This window comes from Gadus macrocephalus, chromosome 16 (assembly GCF_031168955.1).
Source record: "Gadus macrocephalus chromosome 16, ASM3116895v1".
NCBI classification, from domain to species: Eukaryota; Metazoa; Chordata; class Actinopteri; order Gadiformes; family Gadidae; genus Gadus; species Gadus macrocephalus.
The window spans coordinates 22,603,576-22,617,636 of NC_082397.1; the positions used below are offsets into that span (position 1 = coordinate 22,603,576).

Genomic DNA, 14,061 nt, shown 5'->3' on the forward strand with positions numbered 1-14,061 from the left:
CCTTTGCAAGATCAGTGACTTCACGGTCCATTACCTACCAGTTATTATAGGGCTCCATGTAGCATCTACCGCTTGCCCTACGACTGCTCAGAGACATGGTAGGTGAGGGCAGATTTTTACTAGGTAAACATCCTGTCGCAAGCATTTTTTCAAAGGAATATTCAAGCGCATTCCTGAAGAGTTCAAAGAGCAAAGTGGTAAACTCAAGGTGTAGGACAGCCAATAATGACGACACTGATACCGTTAGCTGCTGTTGCAGAATCCCTTTGCAGTTTCAAAGTATTCCGGATTGCATCAAGGTTAATGTGGTTGAATTGAAGCCTTCCTTCAAATGTGCTTACAATAGCTTTTTATGAAGCATAAGATATTAAGCTGCCCTCATTTTTTTCCCATAATAATAATCAATTGGTAGAACACATTTCAGAACAATAGGTTGCTGGCTTATTCATTTAATTGGTTCAGATAAAGCTTTTCTTACTTAAATATTTTTTCATATTAACAACATTTGCCATTCAGCAAACAAACATGTACATCTGCTCTAAGGCAATTGAGATATACATAAAACAAGATTAGGGAAACGAGGGTAAAAGATAATTAGCAAGCAGTGAATATCATGGCAAGCCATCCTAAATAGCTTTCACCTTGTCATAATGACAGGTATGATACGACGTATTATCCATCCAAATAAAGAAAAAAAAAAAAATTAATTGAACCTCAATTAAGGCAAAGATTTTACAAAATAGGAAAGACAGTCTTTCATAGTCATGTTCCCGGTGTCTTCAAAATAAACTCACACAATCTATAACATCCTTCACAACTAGACATTTCTAAAGTGCCAGCTGAACAGAAAAGATAAGACAATGTTCCTGTGACTAAAAGCAGTATGTATTTTTCTTTTAAGGTCTTACATTTGATAAAAAAGAATGTGCATTTAATTCAATGGAGGAAATTCCCTCATCCGGTAGAAATTCAACTGTCGATACTACTGCGATTTGGGAAGAATTGGGAATTTCCAATTCCGCATCTAATGTTGTAGTTGTGTGTCCACACCAGCAGGAGTCTCTAGCATTGGGATTCAGCAACACCCTGTTCCCCTGGAGGACTCGTCTTTTGGCTGTAGTAGCCTTCCTCCCACTCCTGGGCCGGAACGCAGGGCAGTCAGTAAGTCAGAAAAGGGTGTTCAACAACACAACAAGGAAATACACAATTATGGGGAGAACCCCACCGCCCCATAACAACGGCATGTAAAATGTAGCGTGCGACATGGATCCGGCGTAGACGCCTCGATAAGTTATTGATGTGATAACGGACTGTGGTAACCCGATGTGGCATGCTGGGACCAACTGGTGCCTACCGTTTTATCCAGGTCACAGCAAATCTTCTTCCTCATTTTGGTTCTCATCTGCCAGGCGGCATACTCATCTCTGCCAAAGGGGAGAGATAACAGTGGTTCCCTTGTTACAACCGCCAATTTGGGTTTTTCAATTTACTTGGCTCAAAATGCAATGTTACAACTCTAAATCCTGAGAGACATCCATCTATCATCAAGGATTTCACAAATACAGAGAGCTCGGTTTTAAATGGTTTTGGATGCTGATGTATCTTTAGTGTAGCCTGGAGTTATCTACACATACTAGATTCAACTTTCGGTAAGACTTTGTTATCAGCACATTCAAGCATTATCTAAACAGTAATCGCCTGCCACAAGTATCATGCATCAAACAATATAAATTCTGATAGCTTCATGGCATTATCATTATAATCACAAAATCTTTACTATATTAATTCTACACATAAAATATTTTTTAGGATTCCATGGGATTAATTACCCATAAAATAGATTTTATTAATAGACCGACTACGGAGAGCTTGGATTTATATGGCTAGTGCCTATTCAGAATTAGCTTCGCAGCCTCAGCGATTTAAAACCATAGCTCCCTGTCTACAACTGAGAGCAATATCACAAAAAAGAAAAGAAAGCCCAATGGAAGGCAAGGAATTGGCCAATTAATCTGTACTGACTCCTCGGTGACCTCTATGGGAGATCGGTAGGCCTTTGAATGGTGGCTGTGCTCCTTCTGGGGACAGCACATCCTGGCGATCAGGCCCAGCGTGACAAGCGCAGAGGGGAGCAGGACGAACACTAGGAGGACCCCTACGTCAGAGAACCGCACGCTGGCCACTGAGAGAGAGAGAGAGAGAGAGAGAGAGAGAGAGAGAAAGAGAAAGAGAAAGAGAGAGAGTTAATGTCCCAAACTTTCTCAGATGATCAGTTACGTTGTACCCAATACAGCATAAGAAATTAAATTAATTCATTCTATGTTTGCCAATTCAATTATTTTAGGTCTGCTGTCTTCGGCAATAGCTAATAGCTAAAAATTTACCATAACAATTATTCATCTTTGAGAACACACACGCACAAAACAATATAGCATCCTGTCTTTCCACAATTCAATAACCCTCTGCTGTGTTGAATACAATACAATATTCCAAAAGATGGAATTATTTTCGTCTTTTCATTTTCTTTTGGCCTAATGCCATCGGAAAAAGTGACACATTAGGCAGACCTAGTTCTACAAAGGGTTTACTATTGGCCAGGACATGTTTTGGACAGCCAACCCAAGCACACAATGGGTTCAAACATGCACCTGGCCTAACAGAAGAACCTACAGCCCCAAATGGGTACAGACATTTTCTATATGATGATTTTGTCATGATCATCATCATAGCAAATTGGTTTGAATAAGAAGATAAACACAAATGTTTAAAACAGATTTCCAATGTGTTGCTTGGGTTATTCAGTATTCAGTAATGTTGACTCACTATCTCAAAGTGACGAAAGAGTTGGGCTAATACATTGATATGGTTATGTTTTTTCAATATGGAATATAAAAAGGTTAGATGAAAAATATGGCAAAGTATAGCGTTAGACCTCAGAGGGATTATGAGCTACTTCGCAGGGAGATCCGAACACAAGGCATGTAAAAACACAGCTCAGATTACAGTGGATTTTATGTAGGGCATAAATATTTTGGCATAAGTCATTCTGTGCGCGCGTGTGTCTAAAGACAAATAACTCGTCGTCCCACACACACACGCACACACACACACACGCACGCCTCAACAAGTGTAGCGATGACGTTGGTCCTGAAGAATGTGCTCCACCCCCATCCGTCATCCGGCTGTGCGCCACGTCCCCTGGCTAAAGGTGCGTCAGTGTCGCGCGTACCTTTGGGCGTGACGGTGAGCACGGTGTGGGAGGTGGGGGAGCCGTGGACGTCGGGCGGGTTCCTCACGCTGCAGGTAAAGGTGCCATTGTCGGCCAGCGAGGCGTTGAGCAGCGTGACGGACGCCTCGCCGCGCGCCGGGCCGCCCTGCCACCGGACGCGGCCCTGGAACTGGCCGTCGGCCGGGGGGAAGGCCTTAGACGAGAAGTGGAAGAACTGGAAGGGAGGAGGAGACAGGCGACGCCGCGTAAGACTGCAGCTCCAGGTTCATCGACAAGAAGAACGGGAGGCATGCTGAGAATGGGGTTACTGGAAAGAACTAGTTAAAAAACTGCACTTGAGCAATAAATGTGGAATCCACCCAGAGAGTTCTCTCTGTGTACAGACCTGTTCGACACGAAGGGTGATTCAAAGCGCCAACGTCGGCTAAGAAATGCTCCAGGGTTACGGTGATTCAAACTGTTGTGTACGCGTCTTGTAAACTGCTCACTGCAAGGACCGACTCAAAGTGTTTTTCCGGACAAAGTCATAGAGCGAATAAAAGGCAGGCATTGGTCATTGGTAAAATAATGGAAACTAATGTAAAGCATGAAGATGAACTGGATTGGTTCTTAGCGTAAGCAGTCCAATCACAAACCACCAACATTTACCCCTACAGCACCATCGGCGACGGTCTGTCCGATGACATCACAAATATTCTCATCAGTGTAATTTAAAGCTACATTTTCCTATGGCAATTTCTTTGCCAGCCCAGAAAAAAGTTGACCCAATGACCACGGCCTCCCGCTGACATTAGATTGAGTGTACAACCTGTTCCCTGAGCCCACCTGCAGTGTGGAGGCTCTTCTGAGCGCAGGTACTTACCCCCAGACAACTAAGGAGCACACGTTTATTCTGACTGACACTAAAGCGGGGGCCGCAAAAATATATTTCTGATTGGAGGCTTTTAATGCTTATTCATGGTCCTTGCCCGGGTGATATACGGCGATGGGACGGCCTCATAAAGCAGCCAAAACCCCCTAATGAAATTGAACGGCGAGCAGATCCAGACTTCAAATGAGAAAAGTGGAGCCCGGAGGCCCGACTTTGTCGCAGCGCCACATCAAGAGAACGTTATTTATTGGGGTTTGAAAACAGCCTGGCGTCGCTTGGAGGGGATCAAGGGAAAAGTCACAGGTTTTGGCCCAACCCATGGAACCAATCCCATAGACTCCACACCCCCAGTGGTGCCTTTTGCTTTGTGGGGTTAAGCCCCACTCCATCTGCTGATTATGGCTATGCTCGCTTTCTCTTTGTGCAAGACACACTAACTTTGCCCTCTACACACTCACACAAACAAAGACACACACTCTAAGGCCCAACGACTACATCTTGACGACTAAACCAACAGAAGTCCATATGAGTGCAGCCGCAAGACATTAGCTATCACTTAACACTGAGTGCCCCTATAGGAAATGATAGCAGAGGCGACCACACTCTATAGATCCCCCCCCCCACCCCCCACCCCCCATCCCCCACCCACCATGCAAATGGAATTACATGCAACCACAGCCTGATGGTCGGCCTGTTGTTCCAAATGGTCCTGGGTGCTCGAGGCGGTCCTCCCTGAGCGCTGATCAGTGAAACTGGACCCGCCCTCGCTGGACGGACGGCAGGCTAAGTGAATGCCGTGGTAGGTCGGGAGGTTTTTGCTTTTGAAGATTTTGGGGGGGGGGGGGGTGGGTAAAAGCTGACCACATGGGGCTTCCAGATCACGTCTCCAGGTGCGGCGCCAGTTCGATATTCTAAATGGGACTGTGGTTGCAGAGGTGAGGAGGAGGAAATGTGGACAGGGCCGCAACTGTTTCTCCATCTACTGCCATGAAACAAATGGTAGCAACACGCTTCTCCAAACATCTGGTTTCATGGGGCCCAGATAGTAACCAAAATAACCTAAAAGAGATTTTCAACACAGTTCTTCGCACTCAACAAGAACCTAGAAACATAAACCTCAACATAGAATTGTGCTCTTGCATTATTCTATTTAATAGTCGATTCCTCTGCAGACGTGGATACATAAAAGGATATTTGCTAACATTTGATGAGGATTCAGAGACTTCATATCATTTACCCCTCTAGGATAGCAACAGGAACATTGTGAGCCATGCTGTGGGGCAGTGCCCAATCAGTGTCTCACTCTGACCCCTTGAACCATGGTCTGTGAGCCGCCACAGAACTACCCAATTACCGCAACAGTCCAGGCCGGCTCACAATAAACATTAGTCACCATGCTGTTTGTTGGGCCCTCTGATAGAACCAATCTCTGCAAATGCACATGACAGAGGAAATGGGAGGAGGCCCTTAGCAGTGGTAGGCAGTTCTACAATATCACCATCAATCCCCTATACTCATTATGCCCATTAAAAGGCAAATAAAGAATATAAAATAGGTAGTGAACTTTGAGGCCCAAAAGCCAGTTTGATGGATTATATCAATCTTTTTTTCAACCAAGTAAAAAAACGCGTCTGCCCATCCACGAAGCACAGCAGCCAATCAGAGCAATACGTTGAATCATCATGAGAATCAACCTACACTGAGAACACCATATTCTTACAGTAGAAAACATTAATGCATAATTCATTTATTATCTTTCTTCTTGTTCCCAATATGAACAACGCAGAGGAATGCATGTTGTCAGGATATAACACAAATCAATCTCCCCCCGGGCTCCAGCAGACAGACCATCATCATTAACATCACGGTATAGTATTGATCGTGGTCTGTGCGTGGAGCGGCCCACTCACCGTCTGCGGGGCCCCCCCGCTGGGCGGCCGGTAGGACCAGTCCACCGACATGCGGCTGGTGGGCCTGCTGGTGGAGGAGAAGGTGCAGACCAGCAGCACCGACTCCCCCCGGGAGGCGTGGAGCTCAGGGGGTGAGGTCACCGTGATGGGGGACACCGGGGAGGCAACTGGGGGGGGATGAAGAAAGAGAGAAAGAGAGACACACTTTAATTGCAAATACTGTATGTACAGTGTATCTTTAGTTTATCTGTTTATTAGGAGATACTGGAAATGTAGAATACCCCACATTTTACTTTTTATATATTGAGTATTTAATAGTGGAATTTATGATAAGAATATATTTTGTATTGAACATTTTATATTTTGACCTCTGAGGTCACCTGCTTTGGCAATGTATTTTTTTGTTTCATGTCAATAAAGCTTTTTTTTATTTAATGTGAATTTAATAGCCACACAAGGCAATTGTAAGTGGGAGGAATGAGAGGAGGTAAACAGAGAATGGCTACAGACTGCCGGTCTGTAGAAATTGTGCCGTCTCCAGGTGTCAGCCACAAGCAGTTGTTGATTGCGGTTTTGAAATATTTGAAGAAGGCCTTGAAGTTGAATTCCGCCAGGGGTGGAAAGTAAACTTAATGTTTGAGGAAAGAAATGTATGTTTTAGCATCTGAATTGTAACAACCTCATCAGAGTTACCACGGTCTCTGAGGGGGTGGGAGTGACACAGAGGGCTCTTGGGTTTCTGTATTTCTATGTGCCAAGCCGTTAACACCCTTCCTGCTGTGTAGGTACTCGAAGTGACACTAGCATTGCCTATGTAACGTTAAGTAGCCCTCCCCAAGTATCGTTGAGACTTGCAAAATGCTGGTGGTTTCTTAAACAGGGACCATTGTTATGTAAAACCTGAATAATATCCAAGCAGAGCATTCGCAATGTATGGCCTCACTATGAGGCAACTATAAACAATACAATTAAATGACTTCTAGTTTGTCTATAAGCAATCTGTGGTATAATGGTGAATGCTGTTCTGACTTACACATAAGGATGTAACGGTATGAAAATTTAACCTCACGGTTGTTGAGGCCAAAATTATCCTGGTTTTCGGTATTATCGCGGTATTTTCAAATACCCCAATTATGCCCATACTTCAGACTTAGGGTACACTCACACTAGGCCATCTGGCCGTGGCCGTTGGCCGTCGCAACTGTGGCCTGGCCACGGTAGGCTCTTGTACATACGTCATCACGTCGTAACACGTCATCGCCAAGTGTCCGCTGCATGGACCATAATAAAGTCTGCCGCCAGTCAGAGTTTTAACAACAATGGACAACAACACAGAGAACACACCAACAGTTGAACCGCTTGACGCGATGTTTACCGTTTAATGGGAAAGAAGGCTCGTCGCCTTTATTATGTCCGTGGTCATCGCATGGACTATACGTCATCCAGCTCAGGTTGCGTAGCCGTGCGTGTGCGCGTGTCGGCTTATTAGCATCTGTACCGTAGCGGCCCGTACCGTAGCAGCACACCTCTCCCAAGTGGCCAAATTGGCCTGGGCCCCGTTTCCCGAAAGCGTCGTTAGCCTAAGTGGATCGTGAAGTGCGTCGAAAGGGCATCGTAGAGTTTTCACCGCGTTTCCCGAAAGCATCGTGGGGAACGAACGTCTTGAAAACGCTCGTAGCTAACGAGTACTCCAGGGGTGCTCTTAGGTACTCGTAGGACGCTAAGAGCATCGTCAGCTATAGCCTCAGTGGCGTCACCATCGGACATTCCGTCTATTGGATGCGTTTTATTAAAACGCATTGCGCCTTTATGTTCTTAGTTTGGTAATTAATAAAAATTATTAATTAATTTATTAATAAAGATGTTAAAATGGCCAAAATAAAACGGGATTTGTGCAGACTGACATAGGCTACTCATAAAACGTAGCATAAAATAATGTAAAAAATAAAATAAAATTTAAAAAAATTAAATATAATAAATTATAAAAAACAAGCAAAGGAGCAGGCAAAAGGCTGGGATATGGTGGGGATTGGTCACGTTGACGGGAATGTTTAGTGACATGTGGGAGGGTGGAGGGGGTTAAAAAAAAGTCTCAAACACTCTTCGACGCGCATGAAAACCAGCCGCGTAGTTATGAGGGAGGCCGTCCTCACACCGATCTTCCTCGTCGTCATCGTCCTCAGCGTCCTCCGGTTCAAGCAATGCCACCCCAGCCTTAGCTGCAATGTTGTGCAACATAGCCGTCACACATATCACGGCGCATGACTTGGCCGGCGAAAACTGGAGCCCTCCGCCTGACTTGTGAAGGCATCTAAAGCGCAACTTCCACCTCCCGATCGTGCGCTCAACGATGCACCGGGCCAGACGGTGGGCTTCGTTGTATTCCTCATCATGGACGTCTCCCGGGTTATTCACAGGTGTGAAGAGGAATTATTTCAGGGGGGAAAATGCCGTGAAACGCACAGTGCATTCAGGATTAGGACTGATATATGTCGGTTTAAGCCTAATCAATTGTGTTTTAATGTCTTTAGCATTCATATAATTGCAGTCTATTTTTTTCGTAGGCTACTCTGCTGTTGTCCTTGATGGGGATATATTTTAACCCTTTTTAACACAATTTTCCTGCGAGATTCCTGCGTCTCCCCCTCCTACGGAGCCCATTTCAGCACCGTGTCAGTAGACAGTTACAATCCTACGACGTCGTGAGTGCAGCGAATGCGCGTTCACGTTAAGAGGAGTTTCGGGAAACGCTCCAAAGAAATTGACGATGGATCGCAAGATCCATCGTGAGAATGATCGTACGAGCGTGGATCCATCGTTATCGGGAAACGGGGCCCTGGCCAGACTGGCCACACTCACACTGGCAGATTTGAGCACGGTTAGGTGTGAAAACGGCCACGGCCACGGCCAGATGGCCTAGTGTGAGTGCACCCTTATTCCTCTTATGGCCGGTTCAGACTACACGATTCTCAGACATTCCTCCACGATTTAACATGTCACACTATACGATCTCAGAGCCAGGAAATCGGGCCTTGTCTCGTCGTAAGACTGGCCACACTACAAGATTCGAGGGTGCGATGCTCTCTACTTTGTATCATTCACGTTTGCAAGATATTTTGAAAATCTAGGATTTAGAACTAACATAAATGCTTTTTACATTTTTGTCATAAAGGTTCCAGTAGTTTTTATATCTGCTCAATGCAGCAATCCCTCACAGTAGTTGCGTTGCGAGTGACATGAACTATACAAAGTAGCAGCAACAACGTAGCCTAGCAACAAAGCGTCAACAATGGATCCCGAGTACCTAGCACTAGGCATTTTGCAGGCGGTCCTTTTCACAGAGACGGTTTATGATAGGTTATGATAGCTATTAGCACGTCAACAGCTGATGGCTCCAAACTTACCGGGTAGGTCAAGGGTGTCGGCTATTTCTCGCCAGGCTGTATCCCTTTTCACCCTATCGTGAAAGTCCTTCGGGGACACGTCGAAAATGCAGGGACGTTGCTGCCACATTTCCACCAAAGTTGTCTCAAAATGTTCTATAGTTCTCTTTATTAGCATTCTTCTTGTTATTGATCGCATTCATTTTGACAGTATTTAAGTACTCCTACTCAGCGTAGTGCCGTTAAGTCAGTTGGTAAACACTGCCCGTGAGCTCCAGCTGTTCGCGGGCTTCCCTCACGCAACTGGGGGCGTGGTTCCCTCATGTCAACAATGGATACGTCATGCGATTCCCCAAAAAATTCTGACATGCAAAACATTTTGTCGTGGGGTTTTTGAACGTTGCAGACGAAAAAAATCGCAGATCGCAAGCATGTCACATTACAAGACCTCGTCTCGTCGCCGACCTGTCAAAATCGTGTACGATTCGCAAATTTGTCTGCGACGAAAGAATCTGAGCAAAATCGGGCTGAAATCGTGTAGTCTGAACGGGCCATTAAGGTAGGGATGGGCATCGATCGTCGAATAGTCGGAGTCAGAATATCGAATAATGAATGTGATTATCGTTATTTATTACACGGCTCTTCTCATTGCTGTTGAACGCTCCATTCACTTGTATGGCCGGGCCTTCACAACTTGCGGTGGTGAATAATTTTTTGATAATTCACCGTTGCCAAGCATATAATGACCGCTGTCAAGGAAAGTTGATTTTTCTTTTCTAACGTAGCACTCCGCAAGTAGTCCGGTCACATATCAACCCCAGCGTCCTCGGTTGAGAGACGTCAACGTCTTTGGCGGACTATTTCTCTGCTGATCAACACTACGAATGCTGGTAACAAATAAATTGCAAAAAGACACACCGTGTGAAGTTATTTTTATCGTGTTTAGTTCACCGTCATAGGCTGTGTTCAGTAAAATAAATGACTAAATAGCGATCCGTTTTCGGAGCATGTAGGCCTATCTGCTTAAGCCCATGTTGAAATAATTTTGATGTTGAATGTTGATGGCGCAGTTAGTGAAATAAACTGATTGATTTCATACAAATCATAAAAGCCTCTCCCCATGTCATTGTGTGTGCGTGTATCTGAGGTGCGTGTGTGGTGGGTTTTTGATTTACCGATTTTCGAATATTATTCGAATACTTCTCAGCGAATATTGAAGTATTGTTGCCAATGCCAGAAATGCACATCCCTGTTAGAAGGCTGATGGATGTCTTAAGCGCTGTCGTCTCCTCCTTCCGCCATGATTCCAACTGAATCTAAACTTGCTGCGCAGGCAGGTTACACAGTAGGCTACGCCTCGATAATAATTTTATTTGAAATGAAAAAGGTAATTTTTATCGACAATATTTTTATCGGGGTTTACCGTTAATCCGGTAACCGTTACATCCCTACTTACACTTACACTTACACAATAGGGAGGATGGCCAATCTGAACAGTGTTGCACAATTAATTAATTCCCGCATGGCTATAGGTTACTCGCATCACACCATAATGTATAAAGCACTGTCACCCAAAGTGTTTTATGAAAATCGCAGCAGAGTTATCCTTGCTTCAGTGGTAGTGCAATTCTCAGGTGTTCCCGCGAGATGTTCGCAGGGAGAGTGCAGCCATCCACAGTGCCGAGAACCGTGCAGCACGATCATTTCTGCATGGTGCAACATTTCTCCACCACACAGCCAGCATCCCGTGAGCATTGATTCCGTTCCAGGTGAACTCAAGCCCTGATGATCCCGTTGTCATAAAAGACCCGTGTAGCATGCTTCCAGAGGGGGCCTTTATACCCTGGTAACTATTCCTATCCCCTTGGTTTCACATGTGGAGGACTTGGATTACTAAAAAAACATTGGATTTCTTATAAGGTGAGTCATCAAGACTTGTTGAGTATGTTAAAAACGCATGGGGAGGGGGCTTAACAATGGCCTGTGGTCACCATAGTGGCCCCTCTAGTCATTTAACCAGGCAGGAACCATGCAGGAATAAGGAACAGCTTTTTGGATGTTCCTTATTAAAGGAACATCCCAAAAGAGAAGGATGTTCCTTTAATAAAATATGCACACATATTCTTCTTCATACTCTTCCACTGTGATCTCTGCAAGTATTTAAATATTCTAAAAAACAAAAAACTGAAAGCAAAATATATATTATATAATATACTTTTCACCTGAATCTGATCCTGGACCAATGGGACACGCTTCCAAATTCAATCCACGTCTGCATTTTTCTGAATCTGATTGCCCTTCAACTCGCTAGGTTTATATTAAGTGTTTAGATCCATTACATTTTCCGGAAATTGATTCACTTTTAATGTTGCGTTTACAGCAGTGAGGCCTGTTTGTAAAGCCTCCCGGACAGGCCCGCCTCAGACACACAGTAGGGTACAGCTCCACACGCGTCTCAAGTTTGACAAAAAAAAAATACAACCTCTTAAAGTTACGTCCTTTGAATTATGAATTGCGGTGGAGATGAAACATTTTAAATATAAACTGGTGAGATACAAACTTCATTATGTTACAAGACAAATATCCAGGAATAGGTAAAACATACAAAGCCCTACATAAACAGACTTAATAAATAAAAGATCATCCTTGACAGACAAAGCAATAAACCGAATACATGCTTTTCCAGCGTTACAAAGTCTGATGACAACCAAAACGACCTTAAAAGCTGACGCAGACTCACCAAAACAAACCAGCAGCAAACACAGGCTGTGGACGGCCAGGTCCCCAGCCCCGATCCTCTGGCGGGTCCGAGTCCAAGGCATTTCACCTACTATTCGATACCACTCAAATGTTAAGGTTATATTCTCCGATCTAACTCAACTCCAGGTCAAATCTCGTCCATTATCCGTGTAACTAACAACCAGCACGGTGCGGTGGACTTCAGTCCTGCGCTGCCATTCCGGTGGGATCGTGTTCCTGCCAAACAGGTGGATCGGGATTTGATCAACCTGGAGCTGCTGATACGTGAGACTATAGTCCCTGCCCTCGACTGGGGGCTGATTTAGTTTAATGTAACGTTTTTTTTGTGTGTGTTCCGCCCAATTCTGGTGTCTATATGTATTGTAACATAAATAGGGGCCCAAGTAAGATAAACACATTCGTTTGAGTTTGAAAACAATAGTAGGGGGCAATACTGTCGTGTTACCTGGCTGTGTGGATAGGTTAGTGGTTAGGACTTGGGAGAGTGCAGATATCGCGATAGGTGAGGCGTTGTTCAGCGCTCCGGTAGAGCGTTTAAGTGCCCGCCCGGTGGGAGCCATGGAATATAAACTTGACCTTTCTCCAAAGGGGTAAATTGTTCACAAAGATTGTGCATATTTTAAACTTTTCGACATCCTGTATTGACGCTCGTTTACAGGGCGTCGAAAAGTTTAAAACATACAATTTGTTTAGAAAATATGCAAAACATAAAGGGACGCCTCTTTATGTTGAGTAACCCACACTAGCGTCACAGGGTTGGGCTACTATTGTTACCTTATCGGCCAATCCCCTAGATAATAAAACGATGGGTGATGGGTCATTCCCGTGTACTGGCTTGTTAGCGTCATTACTATAGTCTCTTATTATAATTATTATTATTATACATCTGTGGTTCCCCTGCGCTCCCGTCTTCAGCTTTGTAATTATCTCTAATGGGGGAACGAAGTTGTGATGTCTATTAGGCATACTGGCTATTTGCTATTTTTTTACCTGTACAATGTATTGTGCTGTTACACACTGAACAACCCATGATTATAGCCAGGTATTCTGGTCGTTGTAATATTTAACTTGAAGAACATCTTCTTTACAGACGACATTGCAATCATCCGTATTTGGGTCAAATTTACTTTGACCCAATGAATTTAGAGTTTATGCAGCTCGAAAGAAGAGCATTTCTTAACCAATTGCACACTCTGCATCGTATCCCCTATTTTAAAGGTTCAATCGTACCGAGGACTGATTGAGTGGAGGTATAGAAGTGATTCGGCTGCAGATCACCACAAAGGGCCCCATTGTGTAGTGGGCTACCTCTGCTCAGATCAAATAAGGGGCAGAGCATGCAGCTGCCTTCAGGTAATAATGGATACCAGAAAAGCCCTACGACTTAAGGAATCTCATCTCGGTCCGAGCCTGTACGCTCCACTGCCCAGCGAAGCCTTGTGGAGAGTAGTGAGTTGTGAAAGCATAGAAAAGAATGTCCTTGTGTGGTGGAGTGAAGGCTACATTCACAGGCACAGGGTTGTTCGTCATGTGTACCCCCCTTATATCCATAAGGAGGGTGGTTCCTCTAGTGAGACGTGAGTCCCCTCAGCAGGGCAGTGTTTGCATTGTGACATCCGGGCCTTTGTGGAAACAGGAGAGCTCTATCACCACCTATTGTGGAAATCCTGAGTGGTGGCTCGCCTCGTAGCCGGGTGCGTTCGCAAGCGCCGCGTTGCCCTGTGTAAATACAGGAGGGCTCTCTGTTTGAGCTACAGTAACGTGTGTTTCAGCCCCCAACGGGTCAGTCAGAATGGAGGCCCCTCCCTCACAGCCGCCCCCGGCTTAAGGCGGCCTGGACCGAGAGGAGCAGTCTTCTGGAGCCATTATCTCCCAGCCCCCCCAGCAACAGATTCCCCCCAACATTTC

At 44.9% G+C, this 14,061-nt stretch overlaps 1 protein-coding gene across 1 annotated transcript; it reads right to left on the minus strand.

The window, feature by feature from the left end:
* Positions 1–433: 433 nt before the first annotated feature.
* mpzl3 (myelin protein zero-like 3) lies at positions 434–12,659 on the minus strand. Its single transcript, XM_060074840.1, has 6 exons — positions 12,134–12,659; positions 6,011–6,177; positions 3,230–3,443; positions 2,023–2,182; positions 1,355–1,424; positions 434–1,137 (listed from the first exon to the last, which is right to left on the minus strand). The coding sequence occupies exons 1-6, from the start codon at positions 12,213–12,215 to the stop codon at positions 1,063–1,065; spliced, it is 768 nt and encodes a 255-aa protein (XP_059930823.1). The 5' UTR covers positions 12,216–12,659; the 3' UTR covers positions 434–1,062.
* Positions 12,660–14,061: the final 1,402 nt, after the last annotated feature.

Coding starts and splice junctions, on each gene's coding strand:
- mpzl3 (XM_060074840.1), bottom strand. CDS start 12,215: ATGCCTTGGACTCGGACCCGCCAGAGGATCGGGGCTGGGGACCTGGCC. Junction 1,425..2,022: donor CCCATAGAGGTCACCGAGGA/GTCAGTACAGAT, acceptor CCCCTTTGGCAG/AGATGAGTATGCCGCCTGGC. Junction 1,138..1,354: donor GCTGTGACCTGGATAAAACG/GTAGGCACCAGT, acceptor GTTCCGGCCCAG/GAGTGGGAGGAAGGCTACTA.